This window comes from Embiotoca jacksoni, unplaced genomic scaffold (genome assembly GCF_022577435.1).
Source record: "Embiotoca jacksoni isolate LCO1_2020_lvr unplaced genomic scaffold, fEmbJac1.0.p SCAF_27, whole genome shotgun sequence".
NCBI classification, from domain to species: domain Eukaryota; kingdom Metazoa; phylum Chordata; class Actinopteri; family Embiotocidae; genus Embiotoca; species Embiotoca jacksoni.
The window spans coordinates 3,239,651-3,262,874 of NW_027185378.1; the positions used below are offsets into that span (position 1 = coordinate 3,239,651).

At 39.5% G+C, this 23,224-nt stretch overlaps 1 protein-coding gene, 1 long non-coding RNA gene and 2 other non-coding genes across 5 annotated transcripts; 1 reads left to right on the top strand and 3 right to left on the bottom strand.

The window, feature by feature from the left end:
- Positions 1-1,336: 1,336 nt before the first annotated feature.
- Positions 1,337-23,202, top strand: exoc3l4 (exocyst complex component 3-like 4). 2 transcript variants are annotated; one of them, XM_069160936.1, is made up of 15 exons: positions 1,337-1,513; positions 2,941-3,211; positions 5,286-5,402; positions 6,622-6,849; positions 7,990-8,608; positions 10,122-10,239; positions 10,888-11,013; positions 11,847-11,947; positions 13,792-13,884; positions 15,679-15,802; positions 16,127-16,171; positions 18,243-18,365; positions 19,136-19,288; positions 19,760-19,881; positions 22,068-23,202. In XM_069160936.1, the coding sequence occupies exons 1-15, from the start codon at positions 1,484-1,486 to the stop codon at positions 22,285-22,287; spliced, it is 2,490 nt and encodes an 829-aa protein (XP_069017037.1). In that variant the 5' UTR covers positions 1,337-1,483; the 3' UTR covers positions 22,288-23,202. The 2 variants fall into 2 exon arrangements, with proteins under 2 accessions (XP_069017037.1, XP_069017038.1); XM_069160937.1 differs by lacking the exon at positions 16,127-16,171.
- LOC138205178 (uncharacterized) lies at positions 12,340-15,711 on the bottom strand. Its single transcript, XR_011178852.1, has 2 exons — positions 15,625-15,711; positions 12,340-12,585 (listed from the first exon to the last, which is right to left on the bottom strand). It is a non-coding gene; the product is annotated as an uncharacterized lncRNA (long non-coding RNA).
- LOC138205202 (small nucleolar RNA U3) lies at positions 20,917-21,127 on the bottom strand. The gene has a single exon (XR_011178853.1). It is a non-coding gene; the product is annotated as a small nucleolar RNA U3 (small nucleolar RNA).
- On the bottom strand, positions 21,668-21,846 carry LOC138205207 (small nucleolar RNA U3). Its single transcript, XR_011178857.1, has one exon. It is a non-coding gene; the product is annotated as a small nucleolar RNA U3 (small nucleolar RNA).
- Positions 23,203-23,224: the final 22 nt, after the last annotated feature.

The following is a 23,224-nucleotide window of genomic DNA, read 5'->3' on the forward strand; positions in this document are numbered from 1 at the left end:
GTTTTATTATTGCCTTGACAGCTGCGTACCAATCTGCAACTTAGATACCAAAATTATAGCAGTAGGAAGTACTTTGAAGCTGTTCAATTCACTTTTAAGACTATATTAGTAAAGATCTCACTGTTACAAGTGCATTTATATACTCATATGCACTTACTGAGCTCTCTATTAGGAATTCCTGAGCTATCCAATACAATCCAAAACAAAAGTGCTGCCATAAATCCTAGTTTTTGTCAGAGGTGATGTTTCTTTATTATTGAGGTCACAAGTGGGTTTTTTGTATTGAAAGGTGTTCCTAATATTTTGTTCATTCCATTAACATTAACACATAAAGATAAAGTAGAAGTATCCCTTTTTTTGACAAGCACAGCTGTTGTTCTGGATTCATTAGATTACACAGGTGTTCCTAATAAAGTGCTTTGTGTGTAGCTGCTATTGTACAGACAGCATGTGGAAGAAGTACACACATCTTTTACTTAATTGCTAATAAAGCAGTGAAAAAAATAAACATGCACCTAAAGCATGAAGTGAAACTGATTGGGGTCTGGGCCCTCCAAACGTTTCCTAGACAAACCACAGGGGTCAGGAGGTGATTAATAAGAAGAAAGAAAAAAGTTTAGCTGCTTGCCAAAGGTTGATAATGTGAGATCATGTTCACAAAAAGTGACTTGTGCAGCTACACTTGTCAAATTAAGGCAGTGCAATTAAAAGTACAGTATTTTCCTCTGAAAAGTAGCAGAGATTAATAAAGAAACATAAACTAAGGTACATTGATGAAGTAAATACGCGAAATTACTTTCCACCAACGTGTAGCCTTATATACTGTACCTTGTATAGAGCTTGCTTCACCACTGACAGATTATTACACCTCTCACTTTTTGACCTTGCAACATGAGTTTACAGGAACTCTTGAAGGCGGTACACATACTTTAATGCCACATTCCAGGTGAAACGAGAAATCTACCTGTAAACTGATCAGGTTTTTTTTTTTAAAAAACTACATAAAAATGTCTGCGATAATCATTGTAATGAAAACATCTTGTGAACGGCTGTGACCGATACTTCCCCTTTTCAGTTTATGTCTGTTTAATCATTAACTGTTTCTTCAGACCCAGCTGAAGCAGGAAGGTTGACTTTGTAGTCTCCGTGTTCCTGGAGAAAATTGTTAAATGTTGTTTTAACCTTTTCTTTCTGAGCTTGACACGACAAGTGTCCCTGTTTATTTTATTTTTCTGCTAAACCGGATCGGCCAGGTGAAGACAGTGAAAGTGAAACGCAGGTAAAGGAAACCTGTCGGACTATTTTTTTTTCTTTTTTTTCCCTGAGAAATCCACGGGCTTGTAAGGCAACACGTTTCCTACTCTGCTTCTCTTGCAGTTATTTGGACAGTTTGCATGCTGTGGCTGAATAAAATGAAGCAGAGTTTGTTTTTTTCTTCTCATATGATCACATTTTGTTCGCTCAGTGACAGTCTGGTAAAACAATGGCGACAAACGATGTTATCAGCGGACAGGTACGTTTTTAATGTTTGATCCTGACGGACGTGACAAACCTTTATGATATTATTAAGAATTTATAACTATATCACAACATCGTAGCATTTACACGGTTGAAAGAAAAGAGATGATCTCGATATCTTTTATTTCACAGAAATTATTTTCAAAAATTCATAGAAAATCTGTAAAAGCAATGTATTGTCTAGTAATGGTTAAAATACATTTTATATTTTATGTATTTATAGTAGTGCTGCAAGCTAGTTTCATGTTCATTTAGTCTTTGTTGTTGCTGTTTAATTTATTGTGACAGTGGACAGTGAAACACTGCTATTTTATTGCTTTCTATTGTTCTATTATTATCTTATTGCTTCCTGTATGCTGCTGTAGCGAAAAAAACAAATCCCCTCGGGGATTAATAAAGTAACTACCTAACCTAACACAGTGATGTCTTGTTTTGAAAGAGTAAAGGTAAAAATATGTGGCATTTCATATTATAAAATTTCAAAATAAATTATTAATTTATGAAAATAGTTATTCCTTAATTCACTATTGACAGATTATTTGAATAATTGACTACTTTTTACAGAACTAAGAAGCATGTTCACAGTAATCTCATATGTAATCAATCAATTTCTTTAAGTATCAATAGCCGAAACAAATCTATAGCCTTGTTAGCAACTTTTAGCTTTGTATTAAAAAGTGGTGTAAAAATAAAGTTTTATTTTTATTTTACTGTTCAGTTAGATTTTATTTATATAGCACCAAATAACAACATTCGTCATTTCAGGGTACTTAAAGTCTTTACAACATACTTTTAAAGCATTTTTATAATGTGAAAAGTATCAGGCCGAATACAGAACCCTGTGGAACTCCACCACTAACTTTTTATTTGTATGGAAGAGTCATCATCTATCTGATAAATATGATTTGTGTGGCTCTTTTAATCCCAATGACACTTTCAATCTTTGTAATTAAAGGTTTTGCTCACTGCTGTCAAATGCAGCCCTAAGACCTGACATCTGATTCCCTTACGCTGATTTTTATAGACTTCTTTGTGCTCTTATCGAGATAATGGGAGCTGGCGATTCAGAGGAAACTGGGTTGAGGGGTTTCAACAAAAAAATCAACCTGAAACTACAAAAACAATAGTTTGAAAAGTAAGAAGAACCTGTTCCCCCTGTGGAAATGAGGCCCTTCAGTCCTTCAGTAGAGCTTTTAGTTTTGCTGTTACATCAAATTCACATTCATTTTTAGCCACGGCTTCTCTTTTCTTTTGACCAGAACTGCTGGCTGTCATGTTATCTGTAAACAGAAACTGCTCTACCTGTCCCTGCTGATTGCAGTCACAAAAACACACCAGCGTTTCACACACTTTGAGTCGTACAGCGGACTGTTCCTCCTCAGATTTTCATCTTATATTTGACGTTTTTCTTTCCCTTCACAGTTGGATGTTTTACGGGATGAGATGTCACAAATGATGGACAAGTCCACTGACAACACCAGCGAGGACAGGGTGTCCCTGAAGAGCAACGGGCAGATGTCGACCAATAGCACCCCGAAGCTGGGCATGCTGCAGTCCTTCAGGATGAGCTTCCGGCATGCTGCGGAGAAGAGCCCCCTCTCCCCGACAGGCAAGGGGTCAAAGGTCACACCCAAAGGAGACACATCGGGGAATGAGTCGGGGTCTTCTTCCTCACAGCCGTCTCCGTCTCCCAGTGAGTAGAGTACTGTCATTAAATCTGAAGTGGCATTAGCAGGCAGGTACAATAACATGACCTCTCAAGGTCAGAAGAAGAGACAACACAAGAGGAGATTTGCTGTTTTTGTGCAGAGTTATGGCTAAAAAGTCACATTTTTACAGCACAGTAAAATGACATTTTCAGCATGTCCAGCTCTTGCCGAAAACCTTTAAAACCCACTGAGCTTCGGAGAAGTTTTTACAGAAAATTTAAGATAAAATAGGATAAAAGATCTTATCAAAACATCTGCCATGTTTTGTAGTGAGTACCCGTTTGGCTCATTCCACCTGCCTCCTCTATAGATTAGTAGCTGCTTGTCTACATTTTCCTAAACACCCACCAGAAAACGTGCGTGAACTTGTACCACTCAGATGTGGGTGCTGTTGTACACACTGTGTGTGTGTAGGTGGAAGGAGAGCACAGAGTGCAAAAGTGCAGAAAGAGCAAGAAGGCAAATATTTACAGGTGAGCTTTATTACGCTTGTATCGCAGAATATAGTCTTTTATTATTTGTTGAAGGCCAATGCAAAATTTTATAAAAGAAAACTGCTGATGGTGTGAAAACTTACATTACAGCCTTTAGATTTTCCATTAGATAGCAAGCTTGTCAGTCTTTTTAGCCAAAATCCCATCTTTAGATTTAGATTTAGATTTTAGACTTTATTGATCCCACATTGGGGAAATTCGGTCGTCACAGCAGCATCGAAAGAACAAAAAAAGTGCACACAATATGAAAAAGAGCAATGAATAAATACACACACACAGACTATATACACAAAAAAACAAAAAAATGTTTTTAATTAAAATGGAAAAAGTGACCAGTGCATTAAAATGAAATTAAATGAATATGAATAGTGTCACATTATTTTATGGTGGTGTTGAAAAATCGAACAGCGGTCGGAACAAACGAGCTGCGGTAGCGCTCTTTCCTGCACTGAGGGTGCAGCAGTCTGCCACTGAAAGAGCTGCTTAAAGCGCCTACAGTCTCATGGAGCGGGTGAGAGGTGTTGCCCATGATCGATGTCAGCCTGGCTAACATCCTCCTCTCACCCACCTCCTCTACGGAGTCCGGGGGACCGTCCAGGACCGAGCTGGCCCTTTTGACCAGCCTGTTTATTCTCCTCCTGTCCCTCTCTGTTCCACCAGCAGACCGCTGCATAAAATCGGGAAAATAGACAATCTTTGATGACCACAAACTGTGGAGTCCCTAATTCTTGTTCACCGTTAATGCAGAGATCAGATGCTTGGATTGAATAATAGAGGTTCTCATTAACTACTTATATTGTTAAAGTTTGAATATATTGATAGTTAAAACTGTGTGCGCTTCGCTATTTTATTTTTATTTTTTAATTCTGTGAATGAGAAAAAGAGGATAGATGTTTGGAGATTACCATGAAAGGGTTCTTCATTGTTTTTGTTGTTGATACTGTATTATTTAAATAATATGACAATTGTGGATTTTGTGATATTGTTTTATTCTGATTTGTGGTGAGGCAGGCTGAAGTGATGCGGAAGTGAGAGGATTCTCTTGTTTTCTAGACTTAAATCAACTGATCATTTACAAAATATTCTTGAGGCAGAAAAGTGAGGAAAAACTCTGTGTGCAGTGTGTATGTGGAAGTGCCTACAGCCTGAGGTTTCTGCAGCAGGGTGAGGGTACTGTCTTCCTTTTCCATTGTGCACATGCAGTAATTTCATTTACCACTCGTCATGTGATTTATTTTAAATCATTACCTCTGTCAGCAGAAATGAGGGCAAGCTGAACTCCCAAACTTTGCTGGCGACTTTCACTTTTACATGCTGGAGCTCTTGTGTTTTCGTCAGGAGTTAATCTTTGCATTCCTCAGTCGGTTTATCAGGTCACCGTAAGGACAAAGCACTGCCAAGGCATGCACATTTACACTGACACACTCGCAAATGTAAATAAGTGAAACCATTTTGGTTTCACTTAACAAACAGAGGTGTGGTGGTGAAACAGATAAGATAGAGTTAGTGGTTTATTGAGTAACTTCTGCTGTTTTCAGCCTCCTCTTCCTCTTCTCTCCGTCAGGTCTGAGCAGCAGATCTCCAGCCACCTCTCCTGTGGAGAGCATCGAGGTTTTCCTCCAGAAAAAAGAGGAAGATGAGGCCCACGTCAAACACAAATCACTGCCACGTCCGAAGACAGGTACATACATCTAAACGTCTACCTATATTGGGCATTAATTTGCGGCCTCCACTCTCCTGCTTTTGAATGTAGCAGCAGGGCTTTTTTTTTTTTTTTCTGGTCCCATTCAGCCACAGGAGCTTTACTGAGGTCTGACACTGATGTTGGGTGATAAGGCCTGTTTCAGTTCATCTGAAAGGTATTTAGGTTGGACCTCTGTGCAGACCTGCCAGGTTGTTTTGTTAGCTTTTTTTTTTCCAGTTTCAGGAATGAGCTTTCAGTCACGGTTGTGAAAAACAGACCCGCATCAAATGTCGAGGACGTCCACACACTTTTAACCATGTAATGTATGTTAAAGCTAAAATATGCCCAGACCCAGAAAGCAAACAGTTAACCTTTCCCTCAGTTGTAACAGCTGTAACTCAGATGTCAGCATAAACGTATGGTCACATGAGCCTGAGCCAGCAAACGTAGACCACATACAGCCAGTCGGGACGTGTGTAGCACATGACTATTGAGCAGAGATCTCCAGCTGTAAACAGTGCATGAAAGCAATAATGCAGTTTGTATTTTGGTGTTGTAATATTGCAAAAATTATGCAACGGAAACATGCTAAAATAGAAACTTCTCCACAACTTATATTAGGTGAATGAGCATCGTGCTGTGTTGAAGAAAAATAAGCTCTGAACTGCAAGTTTGAAAGCATCAACTGAAAATGATTTTCATTGCTTCATTATCATTTAATCTCTAATTTTCTTGGGTGACTGATTTATTCATAGTTTCCAAAAGCCTCATCTGATGTCTTCAAATTTATTGTTTTAGCCAAGCAACAACCCAAAACTTTACAATAAAATAAACCCAGAATGGTTGGCCATTTTGCTCATACAAATAAATCTTAACACCTCCAGTGATTTGGTGTTGTGTATGCTGACGAACCAACATGTCTTAATGAGGCTTGTAGGTGGCAGAGGCCCATCTTTAATGTAATTGTCTGCACCTGAGCTTTTCCTGCTATTAAAAAGTTAAAACTGTTTAGTGTAAAAAAGTCCAATTATCAGCTATCAGATGAAGCCATAAAGTTCAATATTGAGAATTGTTGGAAAAAAAAATAAAATTTACTTTTAAATTATTTATTCATTGTAAAATGCTCTCAGTTGCCTGGTGGATGTCAACAAACCAAACCACAACACATTCATTTACTGATTTTGACACTTGACTGTTGTGTGCTTTCCACTCTCAGATCCCAACATGTTCAGGTTCAGCAACTCTTTCATGACAAGAGCAGAGTCCTTCCGTCGGAGCCTGAATTTGGGCACCAAGAAGGACCGAGATAAAAACATCAAGCAGGAGACACTCATAGAGGGCTTGGCAGAGGAGCAGAAGGAGGAGGAGGAGGAGGAGAAGGACGTGTGGGTGGAGATGGAGGAGTCGTACACGCTGCCGGAAATACCGCACACACCGCTGTCAGGTAGTCTGTCATACACACATGTTTTTACACCTTTCTATCCAAGGAGGGTTTACTGTGGACTGTTTTCTTATATATAGTATAGTAAGTATGTACTGTCACAACTGTATGTGTAGTTTCAAACAATAATATACTAATTTAAGGCATGTTTACTATTACGTAATTCTTCTCTTTAATGTTACTGACATCTTAAAGAGCATCAGGCTCAGCCAGCTTTAAATTTCACCACAGTGGGAAGATATAACTTTCCTTTAGGTCAACTCTGTTGATTCCAACTCTGTTTAATCAGAAAAGGTTTTACATTTGTTATTTTTCCTTTCTCTAAAGAGTTATAACTTAAAAACAAGAATTCAAAACAGGACCCTTGACTTGTCAAACTCTTTCTCTGTCTGAACATTCAACTCTCTTTTCTTTATCATTCTCTGTTTTTGCAACAGAAGCAGCCGATGATAGGAATCTTGGTCCCGGTGTAAATACACAACAGTTCAGTTTATGTGTAGACAAAAGTTTATACGCTGCAGAGTCGCTGCTTTAACTATAAAAACAACAGTCATTTATTCAAATTTTAATACTTTGACATGTTAAATTTGGAGTTTCTGCTGTTCGTTGTCATGCACCTGGAAATATTTTGTACTTTTACTGACACAATCAATGAACAGCTTGTTTTTATATTGCAGTTTTTTTACTTTCTAAATCTGAATACATCACTTGTTTTAAGAAGAAAAAATTATATCAAAAAACATGTTTATAAATAATTTAAAAGGATAAAATAACATAAAATAAATTTAACAAAATAAAGTGCAGATTCCAGAAGTTTTGTTTTGCTTCTGGATGTAAAGCAGCAGATCAAGAATGAACCATTCAGTTAAAGTTTAAATTCAATCATTTGATAAATAAGAAGTCATCGTAAAAGATGGGAGAACTGGACTGATGTGATCCACTGTTCTGGTCTTAGCTGTCGTTTTTAGAGACCTATGACGACACCGTGAAGTAGTCGGGCCTTCTGAGGTTTTACTTCTACAATTGTCCTGATGTGGGTGTTAAAATGTGGATCATCCAGGTATTGGGCTCAGGTTGTAGTTGTGTACAACATGTCGCTGTGGGTTTATAAAGTCATTTACCATGTGTTCTGTTTCCTCCCAGTGATGCAGATCAACAAGCTGATAGAGATGGAGGAGCTGGAGGAGGCCCACCTGCACCTCCTTGCCCTGCGGCAGGAGTTCCAGCGGGAGCGGGAGCAGTGCGCCGAGGACTCGCCGACGGAGTTGGCCAAGAAGGAAAAAGACCTCAGCCTCCTCTACACAGACCTGAGGAATAAGATCGGCGTCATAGTGCGCGACTCCAACTCTCGTCCCTCCAGAAACAAGGCGCTGCTGGTCCCCGTGGCCCGCATCATCCAGGAGGAGGAGAGGAGGGCAGAGGAACCGGGAGGGCTACCGGACAGCTGGAGGGAGGCCTGGAAGGAGGCGGTGCGCGAGGGTGTGCAGGTGAAGGTGGAAAGCGTTCACCTGCAGCAGAGGGAGCAGGACGCCTCCTGGTTGGCCGTTCACCTGGGGCTGCTGGGTAAAACCATCCTGGAGGACTTGGAGAACGTAAAGCGGGAGCTCCGGTCGTCCTACACGCCCAGCTTCAAGGTCTTCAGCACCTACGTGAGGAGCTACCACGAAGTCGTTGGGCAGCACCTGAAGAAGCTGGAGCAGCAAGTGACGGAGCTGAAGGACCTGTATGCTCTGCTGGACTGGATCATCAACAAATACAAGAGGTCAGTGTGTGCAGGAAGGGTTTATCTACTACTAGGAATTATGGGGAATAGGGTCACATGACATATTGTGTAGAAAAACTCTTTTTTGCAAGGCTGGATTTTTTTTTTGTTTTGTTATATGCACAGTTACAGATGCGGGAGGGATTTCAAACATGCTTATGTCACTTCTGGGTCAAAACTTGGAAGTATTGGTTTCACTTCAGGCCTCTGCAGCTGAGATATGAGGTCACAGAAGGACAAGCAGTGCACATGATCACTGCAAAGCAGTTTCAAACCTGAGTTAGACACCTAAAGCCAGCATATTTCAACAATTCATCCTCTGCTGTTGTGATTTTGGTTGTTGTCATGACAATTATTCCTTGTTTCTTCCCTCAACTTTAAAATGTGCAATCCTGAATTCATTGAGCACCCTTTTAATAAAAGAAAATTCAGGGGTTTTTTTTGCATTCAGGGTCGATTTTAATAGATTTAGGACCTAATATATTTTTTTATTATTCTCACCAATGTGAATACAACACACAGCAATTTTCAAACACAGATAATACTCATCTTATCTGCAGTTTAATGCATTTTCTGCCATATTTATAACATAAAACAAGAGAGACATGCAAAAAAAAGTCCTCAGAAAGACTGTAATGTATTTTGCAAACATGATCCAGGAAGTAATGCACGGTGTCTTTATATTAGTTTACCTAGAAGTGACAGAGGTATGTCTGATTGTCTTCCTGCAGCAACATCTATGGCCTCAAACACACAAAGGAAAACACATCTACAAACACATCTCGACTGCCCACATTAAAAATGTCTCCACAGATGGCGCGGCCCGAGATTTTTTTTAAATTAATACCTAACACCAAGCGCAGGACCGCAGCACCAGAGCGAGCGTGAGTGGGGGAAGCAGTGCAAAAAAGAAGCAGCACTGCTGTTGAATCAGGCCACGCCAACCAAAAAATAAAAAACTGTGCTCAAAACAACATTTGGGAAACCGAAAATAAACAACTGATAAAAAAAAAAAAAAAAAAAGAAGCACAATACTCTGGAGGCCAAAATCAGGTCATGTCTATGTTGCTCACATATTACGTAAAATAGAATCCTTTTTTCTAGAGTATATCACACGGTGTACTGTGACACACTTTTCTTCTCATAAAACAAATACACTTTGGATCAAACTCCTTATTGCACTACAGTTTGGACATTTGGAAACATCTTTTTACACATTTGTGGGCATGAAAGTGTTGCACTTGTTCCTCCTGGTGCATCTCTGGAGAAGGATTTACAGCATTTTACTTGGAAACAGTTGGATTTCATAACTATTTGTGTTGTTTCCAAACATTATGCAAAGATGTTGTTCTTAAATGCCTTCATACAACATCACGAAGGTCTACCAGAACCTGAATCAACAGGTCTTACATCTTGATTTCTTCTTCTCAACATGAGGCGACATGCCTTCAGAGTTCTTTGTCACGGCAGCTCCATGAAACATTGTGAATTGTGTCTCGTGTCGCCCCGACAGCGAGAGCATCATGGGAAGTTTCTCGCTGCAGACGGACATGCAGGGTGAAAGCACTGATCTGCAGCTGGAGGAAGACTTCCTGAGGCAGCTGAAAGAGAAGTGCTGCCGCAGAGTGAAGGTGAGGAGCACACAGCGCTGCAGCTTCTACAGAGGACATACTGAGTTATTGAAAACACTTTTCATTTCAGTTTTATTTTTGTCTTTTTATGTCTTTTGTGTTATTTTGGGGTAATTTCAAAATCTTTAAAGGGAATGAATTTATGTTTTTTTTGTTATTTTTAGTAACAGTTTGGCGAGTTTTTGTTTTAACTCTTATATTTTTTTTAACTTGATTTGACATCTCTGACCTTTATGCAATTTCCATGGACATGCCAATGACAATAAAAACTGGATCACAAAACAGTTATATTAACCCTTGTTCTTGTTTTTATAACTGACTACATCAACAGTGGCTTCCAACTGCAGGAAGATGAGTTATAATTTGTTTTCATTATTGATCATTGTACTTATTATTTTCTTAATCAATAATTTTAATATTGAAAAAATTAACATACCTGAAGGTTGTGTGTTCAGGATGCTCGTTTCACACTTCACATTATTATATATGACGCAGAAATTTGGGAAGTTGACCCGAGCAAATGTTTGAGTCATTGTTACAGCTCATAAATAGTGCTAGTTCTCTGAAAAGATGCCTGTTGTTCCTGAGACAGAAGTTTTTCTGTCATGCTGACTACCGCCTGGCTTCTCTCTCTGATTGCTGCTGCAGGAGGACATGAGGTCTTCGCTGGATCGAGTCATTGAACTGGAAAATGAGGACATTTGGATGCACAGCAGAGTGCCAGAAAAAGAGGAGAACTTCCTCCACTCTCCGTTTCCCATGGACATCTGGACGGTAAGACATCGCTGTTTGTGCTACACAACGACACCAGATCACATTTTGGGGTAATTTATGCATTTATTCAGATATGACGGTGTGCATTATGTGATATGGGGCCAAACCCTTCAGCTATCAGCGTGCCTGAAGGTTTGATTCATTTTTTTTTATTGATATCAAAGATGAGATATCACATAACGTCTTCATGTGGCAAATAAAACCAAGACATTGCCTCGACATTCATCACTGAATGTTTAAAATTAATTATAAAAATCTGAAGATTTATACACTAAAATGAATCAATGTTTTATTATTAAAGTACTTTAAAGCCTTTCACTTAAAAAATATTTTAATATTTTGCTTCTTCATTTTTGCTTGGAACCACAGTTTGAACAAAGAAAAATAAAACTGTAAACTTTCGATTGTATTTTTTTTTAATATAAATTAAGTTAAGTAAAATGTGCATTAATAAATGTAATATTGATTTCTAAGTATGTATCATTAGGACTGGCTATAAATGGGATATATTTGTTGGTAAATTAAAATTATTTTATAGGTTTGATATTCTGTTTTTGTCTTGCTTTGTCTTGTTTGTTATTATTTTGGGGGGGTTGTGTGTTTGTTGGATTTTTAATTGTCGTTATTGTTGTTTTTCTTTTACTTTTGTCTCCTAAAAAGAATTCAAATGAATTGGTGGGTATTTAAAGTAGATGCAGAGACAAGTAAAAGTCTGTGGAATTATTTTTTTCTCATCCATGATGCAGTGAATGGATTTGGCCACGTGGTGGCAGCACAGAGCTTCATATCTTCACCGTTTTTCTGACGCTTACCCTGTCACTGCTTCTCAACAGAAAGTGAAGGGAAATGCTATGCTCTTTCAAAAGATTGATGCTCAACTGGAGCAGAGTGTGATCTCCTCCTGCCTCGAGGAGTTGAAACACTTCCCCAAGAAGTAAGTTAACACAGTGACACACACACCTGTATACTGACACACTGACACAAAAATTGCAATTAAACAAAAACAAAACAAGAATGGCATAAAAGATGCGTTTTCCCTTTTTGTAATATAAAGTGTTTGTACCTTTGAAATAAACCTGACGATAGAGTTTTTAGGAGGAAGGTGAAGAGTCATTGAACTGGAATGACTGCAATCAACAAATAAACACTGAAATATCAATAAAAGTTTAAATTTAACTGGGTGTCTCAAATTGTTACAGGCCATTTTTGCCTATGAACATCATAAGTTCTTTGAGACGTTATTTGTAGAGAGTGGGAGGTCAAAGGTCAAATGTCAGATGAATAATTAAAGCAATTTAAAGTTAAACACTGTGGGAGACAAAATGATGCAGGATAAAAGCCAAGTTTATTTAAAAATATAAATAAAGAGGAAAAAACAAACAAAACAAAACAAAAAACAGGATCTTGACTTTTCTACAATTACTACACAGTTGTGAGATTTCCCTGTGAAGTAATGTGTTAATACCCAGAGTCTGCCTTCACCTCCTTCAGTTGTTTTTTTTTTATCACAAAAACACAGAAAGATCAGATGAAACGTCCTCCTCCATCTTCCTCTGCAGACGTTTGATTTGTCTGTAGCAGGAAAAAAGGAAACAAAATAAAAGACAAACAGGATCAAAACGAGCCATAAACCAGAACGTTTGAGGTAATTAAACAGTAAAATTCAAGTGGATTATCTTTGCAAAGGTGAAGTGCTCTTTAACACAGATTTTAACAGATTTGTGAACACAATTTGAGAGAAATAAGCCTTTTTTGTGTAAAAATTAGAAGTCTAAAACCTTTTACTTCAAGTCATGAAAAATGGGAGCCAAAACAAAAGTGTTGCAGTTCTATTTTTGTTGAGTGCATATTGTTTTTAATGCCAAAAACTATTGTGTGGAACTTTTAGATTCAAGCCCTTTGCAAATGAGTTTACATAACGCTGATTAAGGCTATCACCACCAGATATATCTCCCTTTGTTTTACAGTTTACAGAGTTTTTAAATTTAGTGTCTACTGCTGTGGGATGGCAAACATGAAATTGGTTAAAAGGATTCAATCACGTGGCTCCACTGGACTTTTTGCGTCATTTTGCAAAGGCAGTGACGCCTTTGATTTCATTTATCCACCGTTTTACAGCCCCAACATCAGTCTGCTACAGCAAAACCTACGATGTAAACACCTGTCCGTAGTGTTTTTGTATTTACTTTCACCAACAGAAGGACTAGTCAAAAGTTCCTCACTGCAGGTTTAATACAACACAATGCAAAGGAAGGATGTTGTAGATTTTCCTCACAGAGTCCCAGACAAACAGAAAGTCTGCCTGTGTGTCAAACAGCTTTTATTCGTCATCACTTGTTGCGACTGGAAGTAAAACATCCTTTTCTGAGCTACTCCCCCGACATACTCCGACTGGTGCCTGTCTTGGACTTCTGACCCCAGAAGACCATAAAGCTGCTTTATTAGACCTTCAAAAATCTGCACATCAACATTGGTTTATTGTATACATATCACACCAAGTATCAATTACATTAACATCACAGTTTCCTTCATCAACCTCGTTGTCATTACAATGCGATCCATGATTTTTTTTCAATTCATTATTTTATTCTTTATTTTATAATGGGGTTTTTTGTTTTGTTTTTCTGTCTACTTATTGTCAGATGTTCTTGATATTTTGTCCACCTTCTGAGGGCTTGTTTTAAAGTGGGACACTGAAGCCCTTTTATTTGTCTGGCAGGTTTAATCCTGCCTCTTTTCTCCTCCTCTGACTGAAGTCTCTTCTTCGCTCCTCTGCAGGTTTGAGTCGGAGTTCAGGCGTCACTGCAGCAAGCTCAAACCTCTTTGGACAGAGTATCAGATAACCTACATCAACAGCTTCACTTCTTTACAGTAAGTCACGTGACTTCCAGAAAATACCCATGATGCACCACGACAACTGACTCACCCTGCCAAAACCCCAAAATGGGGCAGCCTCCCGAAGAAAAACAATCTGTCCCCAGTGAGGATCTGTGTGGGATTAATTGTTTGTTTCCTGTTTGAGATCAGCTACAGAAATGAGAGGATGAGTGTAAGGAAGAAATATGATTTTAAAAACATACCTACTGCAGTTATTTGTGGAAATAAGCATTAAATACATTAAAGCACAAAAATGAAAATAAGAAATATGGCTTTTCGTAATAATATAGATTTTTAAAACTATAATATGAAGCACTTTACCTGTTCAGGCATGACTATAAAAAAGTATATTTACGGTTCTATGTGTATACATTATAGTTAACCATTGACAGTCTGGAAGTCCCTTTAGGTTCAATAACATTACGTTACATAACATGACTCATTTAAACTTTTGATCAGGCACTGATAAAATAATGGCTTCATAGTTATGGAGTTATGGAGTTATGGAACTGAATGAAACTGGGAGTTATTCAGGTGGAAATAATATCAAATAAACGAGGACAGCCATGTTATTCTTGCAGCTCTGAGAGGCTGCACTGAGCACAGCAGTAAGTTGAGCTAAATGCTGGTGTAGCCATGCTAACATGCTGATGTTAAGCAGGCATGGTCTTTGTTTAGCCTTTTCTAATCAGCACTGAACATCCTTTTTCTAACCATCCTTTTTTTCTAAAAAATTAATAAAAAGAAAATTCAATGCAGAAAACAAGCAGTTAAGGACACAGGCTGGAGAGTTTTTTGTAAGTGCTTATAGAGCTTTTGTTTGGATGATTCATCTCCGAGATATTTTCGACTCTGCTGGGAGATTCCCAGCACTTGTGCCAACATGATTTATGTGAGAATGAAGCTCACAAAGAGAACTTTCACAAGCTTGGTGGTGAAAAGAAGGCGTTTTCTTGAATAGAGGCTCATTAGTGCCACTTTCACTTCACTGAGAGTTGTTGGACAGGGTGCTGCATCACGTGATTTCAGAGAAGCGGCGCTGCAAGTGAGAAACTCTGCTTCTGTTATAAGTGGGTCAAAGAGAAGTACTGAGAGCAGGCAGATCTGCTGGATTTCACCGTCAGCTACATCCGTCAGTCACAGAGAAGCAGATGTGGTTTGGAGTTGGTTCACTCAGGGACATTTATATTGTGTGTGTTTCTGACTGCAGGTTCAATGTCTGCTTTTGTGGTTTTATGCAGCTCTGAGGTTTCAAAGTAGACGTGAGCCTGGCGGATGTCAGTCACAAACATCAACACAGCGCTGCAATCTCGCCAAAAGTAATTTACTTAACTTTCAAATCGGAGAGTCTAAAAAATAAAGTTTGATGCTGGAATAGAGGGAAACGTGTGAAATGATGTGCAGCACAAACTAAGCTTTTTAATTTTGATAATCCGCAGGGTTTTAAGGTGTGAATATTCAATAAGTATCATTTCATTTGAAGGTTCCTCGAAACAAACACATATCGCATGTTAAATATATTCAGTATCATGCAGGAAATACACTGAAAACATGAAAACATTTGAGTTATATCTTACTTTTCCAAAAAATAGGGTCAAAAAATGAATGGATCGACAAATTTGCAGATGTGTAAATGTGTAGAGGTGTCGGCACCAGAGCCAAAACCCAAACAGTCAAATAAAATGAAACATTTAACAAACAACATTGTTTGTACAATATTGTATGTGCAATCACCTTATACGCCTCAGAAACTGATGCTTCCTCCGTGTCCTGTTCGTCGTCCTGCAGGGACCACATAGACAATTACCAGGACTCCTGTCCAGACGGGGTGGAAGGGTTCAGACAAGAGGTGAAGTTGCTGGTTGCCAGGCTCATGCAGGACCTGGAGGACCAGTTCAAAGACGAGGTCAAGGTATGGCGGTCCAGCGGGTCGATTACTGTTCGGGCTTTATTCTGTGAAAACCGAGTTGACCTTCATTTCCTCTTGGAGAGCAGTTGTTATCTGTTGTGGTTTCTAAAAGGAGAATCGGAAAAAAGAGATGCAGCTTTCCTGAAATTCTACTCACAAAACTAGAGGCTATTTAGAGCCTTAAAATAAGGCATATAGTGTCTAAAATACAGAAAAACAAGTGCAGGGACAAAACAGGAAGTGTGATAAGAGTCCATTCATGTGACCATTTCCTGAAGTACTGCCACTTTGGTTAATGTTTGGTCATGTGTTGGGTATGTTTTGCAGATCCACCCCACCCTGGACACCCTCAGTTTCAGCTCCTCCCCTCTGGTAGGCGCTACAGAGCACTGTGCGCCAAAACCACTAGGAACAAGAACAGTTTTTATCCGCAGGCTGTCACTCTGCTGAACAGTTCAAATGTTTTACCTGACTGGACCTTTTTGCACTACACCCAACCGCATCAGCACAATTTGCACTAGGTGCAATTGCGCCATTGTTTTAGGTGTATATACAGTGAAGGAAATAATTATTTGATTCCTTGCCGATTTTGTAAGTTTGCCCACTGACAAAGAAATGAACGGCCTATAATTGTAATGGTAGGTTTATTTTAACAGTGAAAGACAGAATATACAAAAATTTAAAAAAATCCAGAAAATCCCATTATACGAAATTTATAAATTGATTTGCATTTAATTGTGTGAAATAAGTATTTGATCCCCAACCAAACAGCAAGAATTCTGGCTCCCACAGGCCGGTTAGATTAGTCCTCTCACTTTAAGAAAGTACTCTGAATCTCAACTCGTTACCTGTATAAAAGACACGTGTCCACAGAATGAATCAATCAGATTCCAACCTCTCCACCATGGGCGAGACCAAAGAGCTGTCTAAGGACGTCAGGGACAAGATTGTAGACCTGCACTAGGCTGGAATGGGCTACAAGACCATCGGCAAGCAGCTCGGTGAGAAGGAGACAACTGTTGGTGCGATTATTCGGAAATGGAAGAAACACAAAATGACCATCAAACGCCCTCGGTCTGGGGCTTCATGCAAGATATTGCCTCGTGGGGTATCGATGATCATGAGAAAGGTGAGGGATCAGCCCAGAACTACATGGGAGGAACTTGTTAATGATCTCAAGACAGCTGGGACCACAGTCACCTAGAAAACCATTAGTAACACACGACGCCGTAATGGATTAAAATCCCGCAGCGCTGCAAGGTCCCCCTGCTCAAGTCAGATGAGACCAAAATCCAGCTCTTTGGCATCAACTCGACACGCCGTGTTTGGAGGAAGAGAAATGCTGACTATAACCCCAAGAACACTGTCCCCACCGTCAAGCATGGAGGTGGAAACATTATGCTTTGGGGGTGTTTCTCTGCTAAGGGAACAGGACGACTTCAACGCATCGAGGGGAGGATGGACAGGGCCACGTACCGTGAAATCTTGGGCGACAACCTCCTTCCCTCAGCCAGGACACTGGAAATGGGTCATGGACCAGCACGACAATGACCCAGAACATATGGCCAAGGCAACAAAGGAGCGGCTCGAGAAGAAGCACATTAATGTCATGGAGTGGCCGAGCCAGTCTCCGGACCTTAATCCCACAGAAAATCTGTGGAGGGAGCTGAAGCTTGGAGTTGCCGAGCGACAGCTCTTTAAGGATTTGGAGATGATCTGCAAAGAGGAGTCGACCAAACATATTGAGATGTGTTCAAACCTGGAGACCAACTACAAGAAACGTCTGACCTCTGTGCTCGCCAACAACAGTTTCTCCACCAAGTACAGAGTCATGTTGTGCTGGGGGATCAATACTTATTTTACACAATCAATTATAAACAAATTATATGTGATTTTTTGGGGGGGGGGATATTCTGTTAAAATAAACCTACCATTACAATTATAGAAGGTTCATTTCCTTGTCAGTGGGCAAACTTTCAAAATCGGCAAGGGATCAAATAATTATTTCCTTCACTGTATGTATATATTCATTCATTTCTATCCTGTAAATATGTCTATTTATGTTTTATATGTCTGTCTGTTTTGTTTTTGGACATGAGAGCGAACCTAAAACCGGAGTCAAATTCCTTGTATGTGTCAACAAATGGCCAATAAAGCGATTCTGACACTGAGGTTGTGGTGAAATAAAACCAACGTCGACTGGTGACAGGAACCACGATCACCTTCTCCTTCCTTAGCTCCTCTGCTGCAGCAGCCAATATTCAGACAACCGCTTGCTTGTAAAGAACACATGGGTGATTTTAAGTGTTTGACAGGCCTACTCAAACTTTAAAAAAGCAGAAAACATAGCTGTCCTCCATTCATTTCAATGAAACTAAAAAAGTTATCATGTTATTTTTGCCTTCTGACCGTCTCTCTTTGCTGTTTTTTGTTTTTTTTCCAGCCGTATCTGCGGAGCATGATGACCAGGAAGTGGCTCACCAACAACGAGGACTTTGATCACCTTTACAGGCACACAGAGCTGCTTTCCAAGCACTGCAACACCATGAGGCCTCCACACGTCCAGGTGAGAAGGAAGAGGAGGAGGAGGAGATGATGGCGGAGGAGGAGATGATGGCGGAGGAAATGATGGCGGAGGAGATGGCCATCACGGGGGATTCCAGCACTTACAAACCATTTTTGTTTGTTTATCAGCCAAGTCAATACACTAACAGGAAAGACACACACTTCCTACGACATTCAGTGGCCATCATCCCATCCTGATTAGACAAATCCTTGGATCTTCAACGAATCTCCAACAGGAGTTTTTAGGTTTCATTGGGTTGTATTTGAAGAGTCATAATTGAAGTCATAAGCACACCAAAAAAAAGTATAGAATATGAGCTAAAATACATTGCAGTGATAAGGTTTTCATGCTGACATGACACGAAAAGGAAATCCCTACTCACTTTCTATTATCACTCTTGGAAGTTCCAGTAAGTGGGTTGGGACTCCATTGTTTTTCCCCGGAAAACAGAACTGTTTTCTGCTGTTGCAGCGTCCTCCTGCCAGGATTAATTCCTCTGTTAGTAATTCATCCTGGCAGCAGGGATGGATGAATAGGTGGAAGTGTATGTGTGAGTTTAGATGATCTGATGACTGCTGGTCCGGTGAGGGATAAAAAAAATTAAAAAAAAGACAAACGCCTCCTGATCTCATTTATATTTCCCCTTTTTCCTGTTATTCTGCCACATGAACCCTCTGTGTGTGTGTGTGTGTGTGTGTGTGTGTGTGTGTGTGTGTGTGTGTGTGTGTGTGTGTGTGTGTGTGTTGTGTGTGTGTGTTTCCTGGAGACAGGGGTTCGTGAGCCGATTGCACTACCATGTTGTGAGGGAATACGTCAGCCAGCTGATGAAGAACAACTACACATGCAAGAACCGGAAACACGAGACGGCGGCGACCAAGATCCGTCATCAGTGGGATAAACTGAGGGAGCTGTTCGTCGACATGGTAATAAACACCTGGAACACCATCTTCTCTGAACACTTAAAGGATATTAACCGTCTTGATACAATGAATCCCGAACTATTTGGGGATTAAAACACACTTAAGAAAAGTAACTGAGTACATTTCCTCAACTTCTGTGCTTAACTTCACTTTTGAAGATACTTCTGCTGCGCTACATTTAAGAAGGAAACATTTTACTTTTGCAAAACTACATTTGTCTGACAGCCGTGTTAAGATTTTTGCCTGCAGCACCTTCGTAGAAACGTTGAAATTTTAGTCAACAAATTTACGACTGATTTTATCACCTCTGTGTTGGGAACATCCTAACCACATATGAAGTAGTTCATTTAGACACCTTTTAATCCTCATTTGTTTTGTTTTGTTGTTGCCTTAAAAATCCAAAGCACCTTTAAATACTGTATAGCACCAGCACGTTTTTTTCTTTTATGTTTTGTTATTTTTTTTCTTTTGTAGAAATCAACTCACGAGTGGCTCCATTCTGTCGGAGACGACCTGAGCGACATCATCGGCCAGAAAAACAAGACAGACATCAAGAATCATCTGCAGCCTTTAATGGAGCATTACCCAGACTTCAGGTAGGAACTGCTGACTCATGAAAGTGCCAGAAGTTCTGCAGCTATTTATTAATCAATCAAGTTATATGAAGTGAAATTTTAACAAATCGTCAGTGGACAGAGTGTTCAGACTGTTTTTATCTCCCACACGGTGATGGAAATATTCTTTTTAATAAATGGATTGAAGCCTGGAGAGAAAGATTTGGAGTTGAAACTGTGTATCTCGAAACACCATTCAGATAAATATCAAATAGCTGACACTTAAGACAACTTCCTCACACATATTATCCAAATATATAACAGAAATTGGTGCTAAATACTGTCTGAAAGGTCCCCAATAGATCTGAGATTTGGGCTGCATGTTCATTGTCAACGAGTCTCTTTGAAAGCTTTATTGGCGACTTGAGGACCAACCAGGCGAGAAGGCGACTCTGAGCTTTCGTCCTGTCGACCGGTTTCTAATAAACCAGACAGGTTTGTTAAAGTGAGTTTGACAGAGCACATATCTGTGTTGAAAAGTAACGGTTTTGAAGTCAAAAACACCACAAACAAGAGGAAACAAATTCAAAGTTACGACACAACCGAAGTGTCAAAGCTTCACTTCTGTAAGAAGTCAGCAGATTGAAGGAATCCCCACTTAAAGGTCTCAAATACTAGACTTCAAATAACGTGACCAGGAGGATGAGGAAGTGAATTTCTCTAAATGTTTACCCAGAGCACAAAGCAGCAGTTGCGTAGCTGCCTTCAATGTTTACAGAGCATGTGCTAGATGTCGACTTCTGCTCTGACATCACGTGTAACGACCAGCGGAGCGGAACAAACTGACATGTGAGAGGATTGGTTAAGCAGTCACCTGAATTGAAGAACTGCGATGGTGATGATGAAATTTCTGAGATTCCTTCAGAGGATTTTCCAGCTGTGATGTTCACATTTAGCCCCTTTGTTATTATTTGGTGATATTATTTACACTAAAATGGATTTAAAACTGTTAAATACAATTCAAAATCTTCATTCTCCACATCAAAAGTTAATTTTTAACACTATTTTGAGACAGACTCCACTTAGATCATGTTTCCTTCATCAAATGTTTCCCACAGAAACGCTGAACAGCCATCAATAGTGGAAAAAGACCTTAAATCTTTCCAACAGTTTTTTCTCCTCTGAAGGAAACATATTGACTCCTCATCGTGGACAGCGAGACCAAACCTTGAAGAAACACATTTCTCAAATCAACAACTCATGAAATGATCCCTGAAAGTCAAGTTTTGGTTTGATTTGGGAGATTCTCTGTCTTTAGTTTCTGGAGATGAGCACTCAGACTCATGGTGAACTCTCCAGGAGCAGAAGGACCCTTTAATCGCTGCGTAATCAGTGACAGATTTATTGACAGTCACTGAGCGGATTTTATGCTTCACTGCTGACCACAAAATCCAACCAAGATTTGACTTTGATCTCGATTGTCGTGACTTTTTTAATGCTCGACCGATTAGACGGGAACTGTTACAGATTATGAACTGTTGTGATTTTTTACATGGGATTATGTGCTGCACTACTTCCTGGTCCGGAGCAGTTACTTCCTGAAGTCCTCGCTGACAAGACTCCAGCATACTTCTTAAACAATTTAACAGGTGTTTTATTGTTAAATCTACATAACAGTCCACTCAGTGTGTGTTTCCTCCTCACACTGGCACTTAGTGTTTCTTGGCCTGTAATTTAGTGTTGAAAATCTTTATTGAGTTGATCTTCTGTTGAGCTTTAGCATTTTAATAGAAAGTTTCATTTGGACGAGAAAGCACGGAAACCTTTATTAGAAACAGACCTCTCAGGGTCACTGAGCAATCATCAAAAGTGGAAAGGAATTTAAGGCTTTCCACTAATTTCTTGCTCTGAAGCAAACAATAAATCCTTCATTGTGGAGACGAAACTCACTTCAGAACCATTTCTCAAGTTAAGAACTAAAGAAATTATGCCTGTACGCATAGTCTTGATTTGTGTAAGTTGTTTCTGAGGTTCTTATGTCTGCAGATGAGCATTCAAACTATGAGTGAACTCCTGTAAAGTCAGCGACACATTTTTGGTCTTTAAGCGCTTCATTAAACTGCAAAAAAACACAGATTACTTTCTGGTAAACTGGACATCAAACCAAGTTGAATGAATGAATTTGAAATGAGGAGGTATATTTGTGTGTTTTCGCTCTCCACCTGTAGCCGGAAGCACCTGGTGGCTGTTCTGTACTTCAGGGGCCTGCTGAGGGGCAGCGAACACCGCCTGATCCTGCAGCGGCTCACGGCGCTGAAGAAGGAAAAGAACGCGGCCGGTGGTGACACGAGCCAAGTTTTATTCGGCAACATGCAGGCCAGCGTCCACACAGACTGCCTGTCCAGTCTGCCTTTCTCCTGCCTCAGCTCCCTGCTGCCGGACAACTAGGGGACACACTGCTGCTGAAATGCTGCAAGCGAGCTCAGGAAGGGGAAAAGGAAGGCTTCATGTGTGGATGTAAAAGCTGTGATTTGATACTATTCTTCATTCTGAGTTTAAAGTGTCACATCAGGTGATGAAAACGGCAAGAAACTGAAACTCGGCCGTGAATGTGTCATGTGCCGTGAAGCGAGGAACTGAAGCTAACAGATTGTGTATACCTGGACAAATGTATCAGCTGTGACGTCGCCAAGCTTTTTCAATGTGACCGCTTCTATTGTCTCTGCATCAAATCTGTTATTTCAGGCACTGCAGGAAACCAGCTTGAAATGTGATTTTCTTTGCACATGTATGCTTTCATTTAATTATTCAGCTGTTCTGTTTGTGTAATTAGTTTATTTGTACGTGTAGTTTAGTATCTCAGGATGATTTCAATCTGGGTTTTTCAGTTTTTTTCTGACCTTTTGGTACCAAAGTTTTCATGTGAACTGTTTGTGTAAATTGAATAAGAAATGTGTCAGTGTTGAATTTAAATGGAGCCCAAAAGGGAATATATAAAAATGATGACATTTCATAGGGATTTAATATTTTGTTTTTATTAAAATATACAAAACAAAGAGCGCAATGTCAGTGTCATGTTTTCCCATGATTCCATAAGGAAGGATGTTTCCATCTGCTGCTGTTGTTATCTCTTTTATTGGACATTCAAGCCACATGATTCATGTGTGTCGTGATTTCTTTAGTTGTCTGTTTCGGTTTCACCTTTTTTAGAGATTTATGCAATTTTTTTCCCCAAGTTTCCACTGTTTTCATTCTGGTTTATTTATGTACAATTTGACAATATGTATATAAAAATGTTTTTTTTTTGCATGTGTGAAATTAAACATCACTCCTGAGGTTGTGTTTTTGCATCTCAGGCACCATCGAGTTGTTTTTGTTTTGGCAT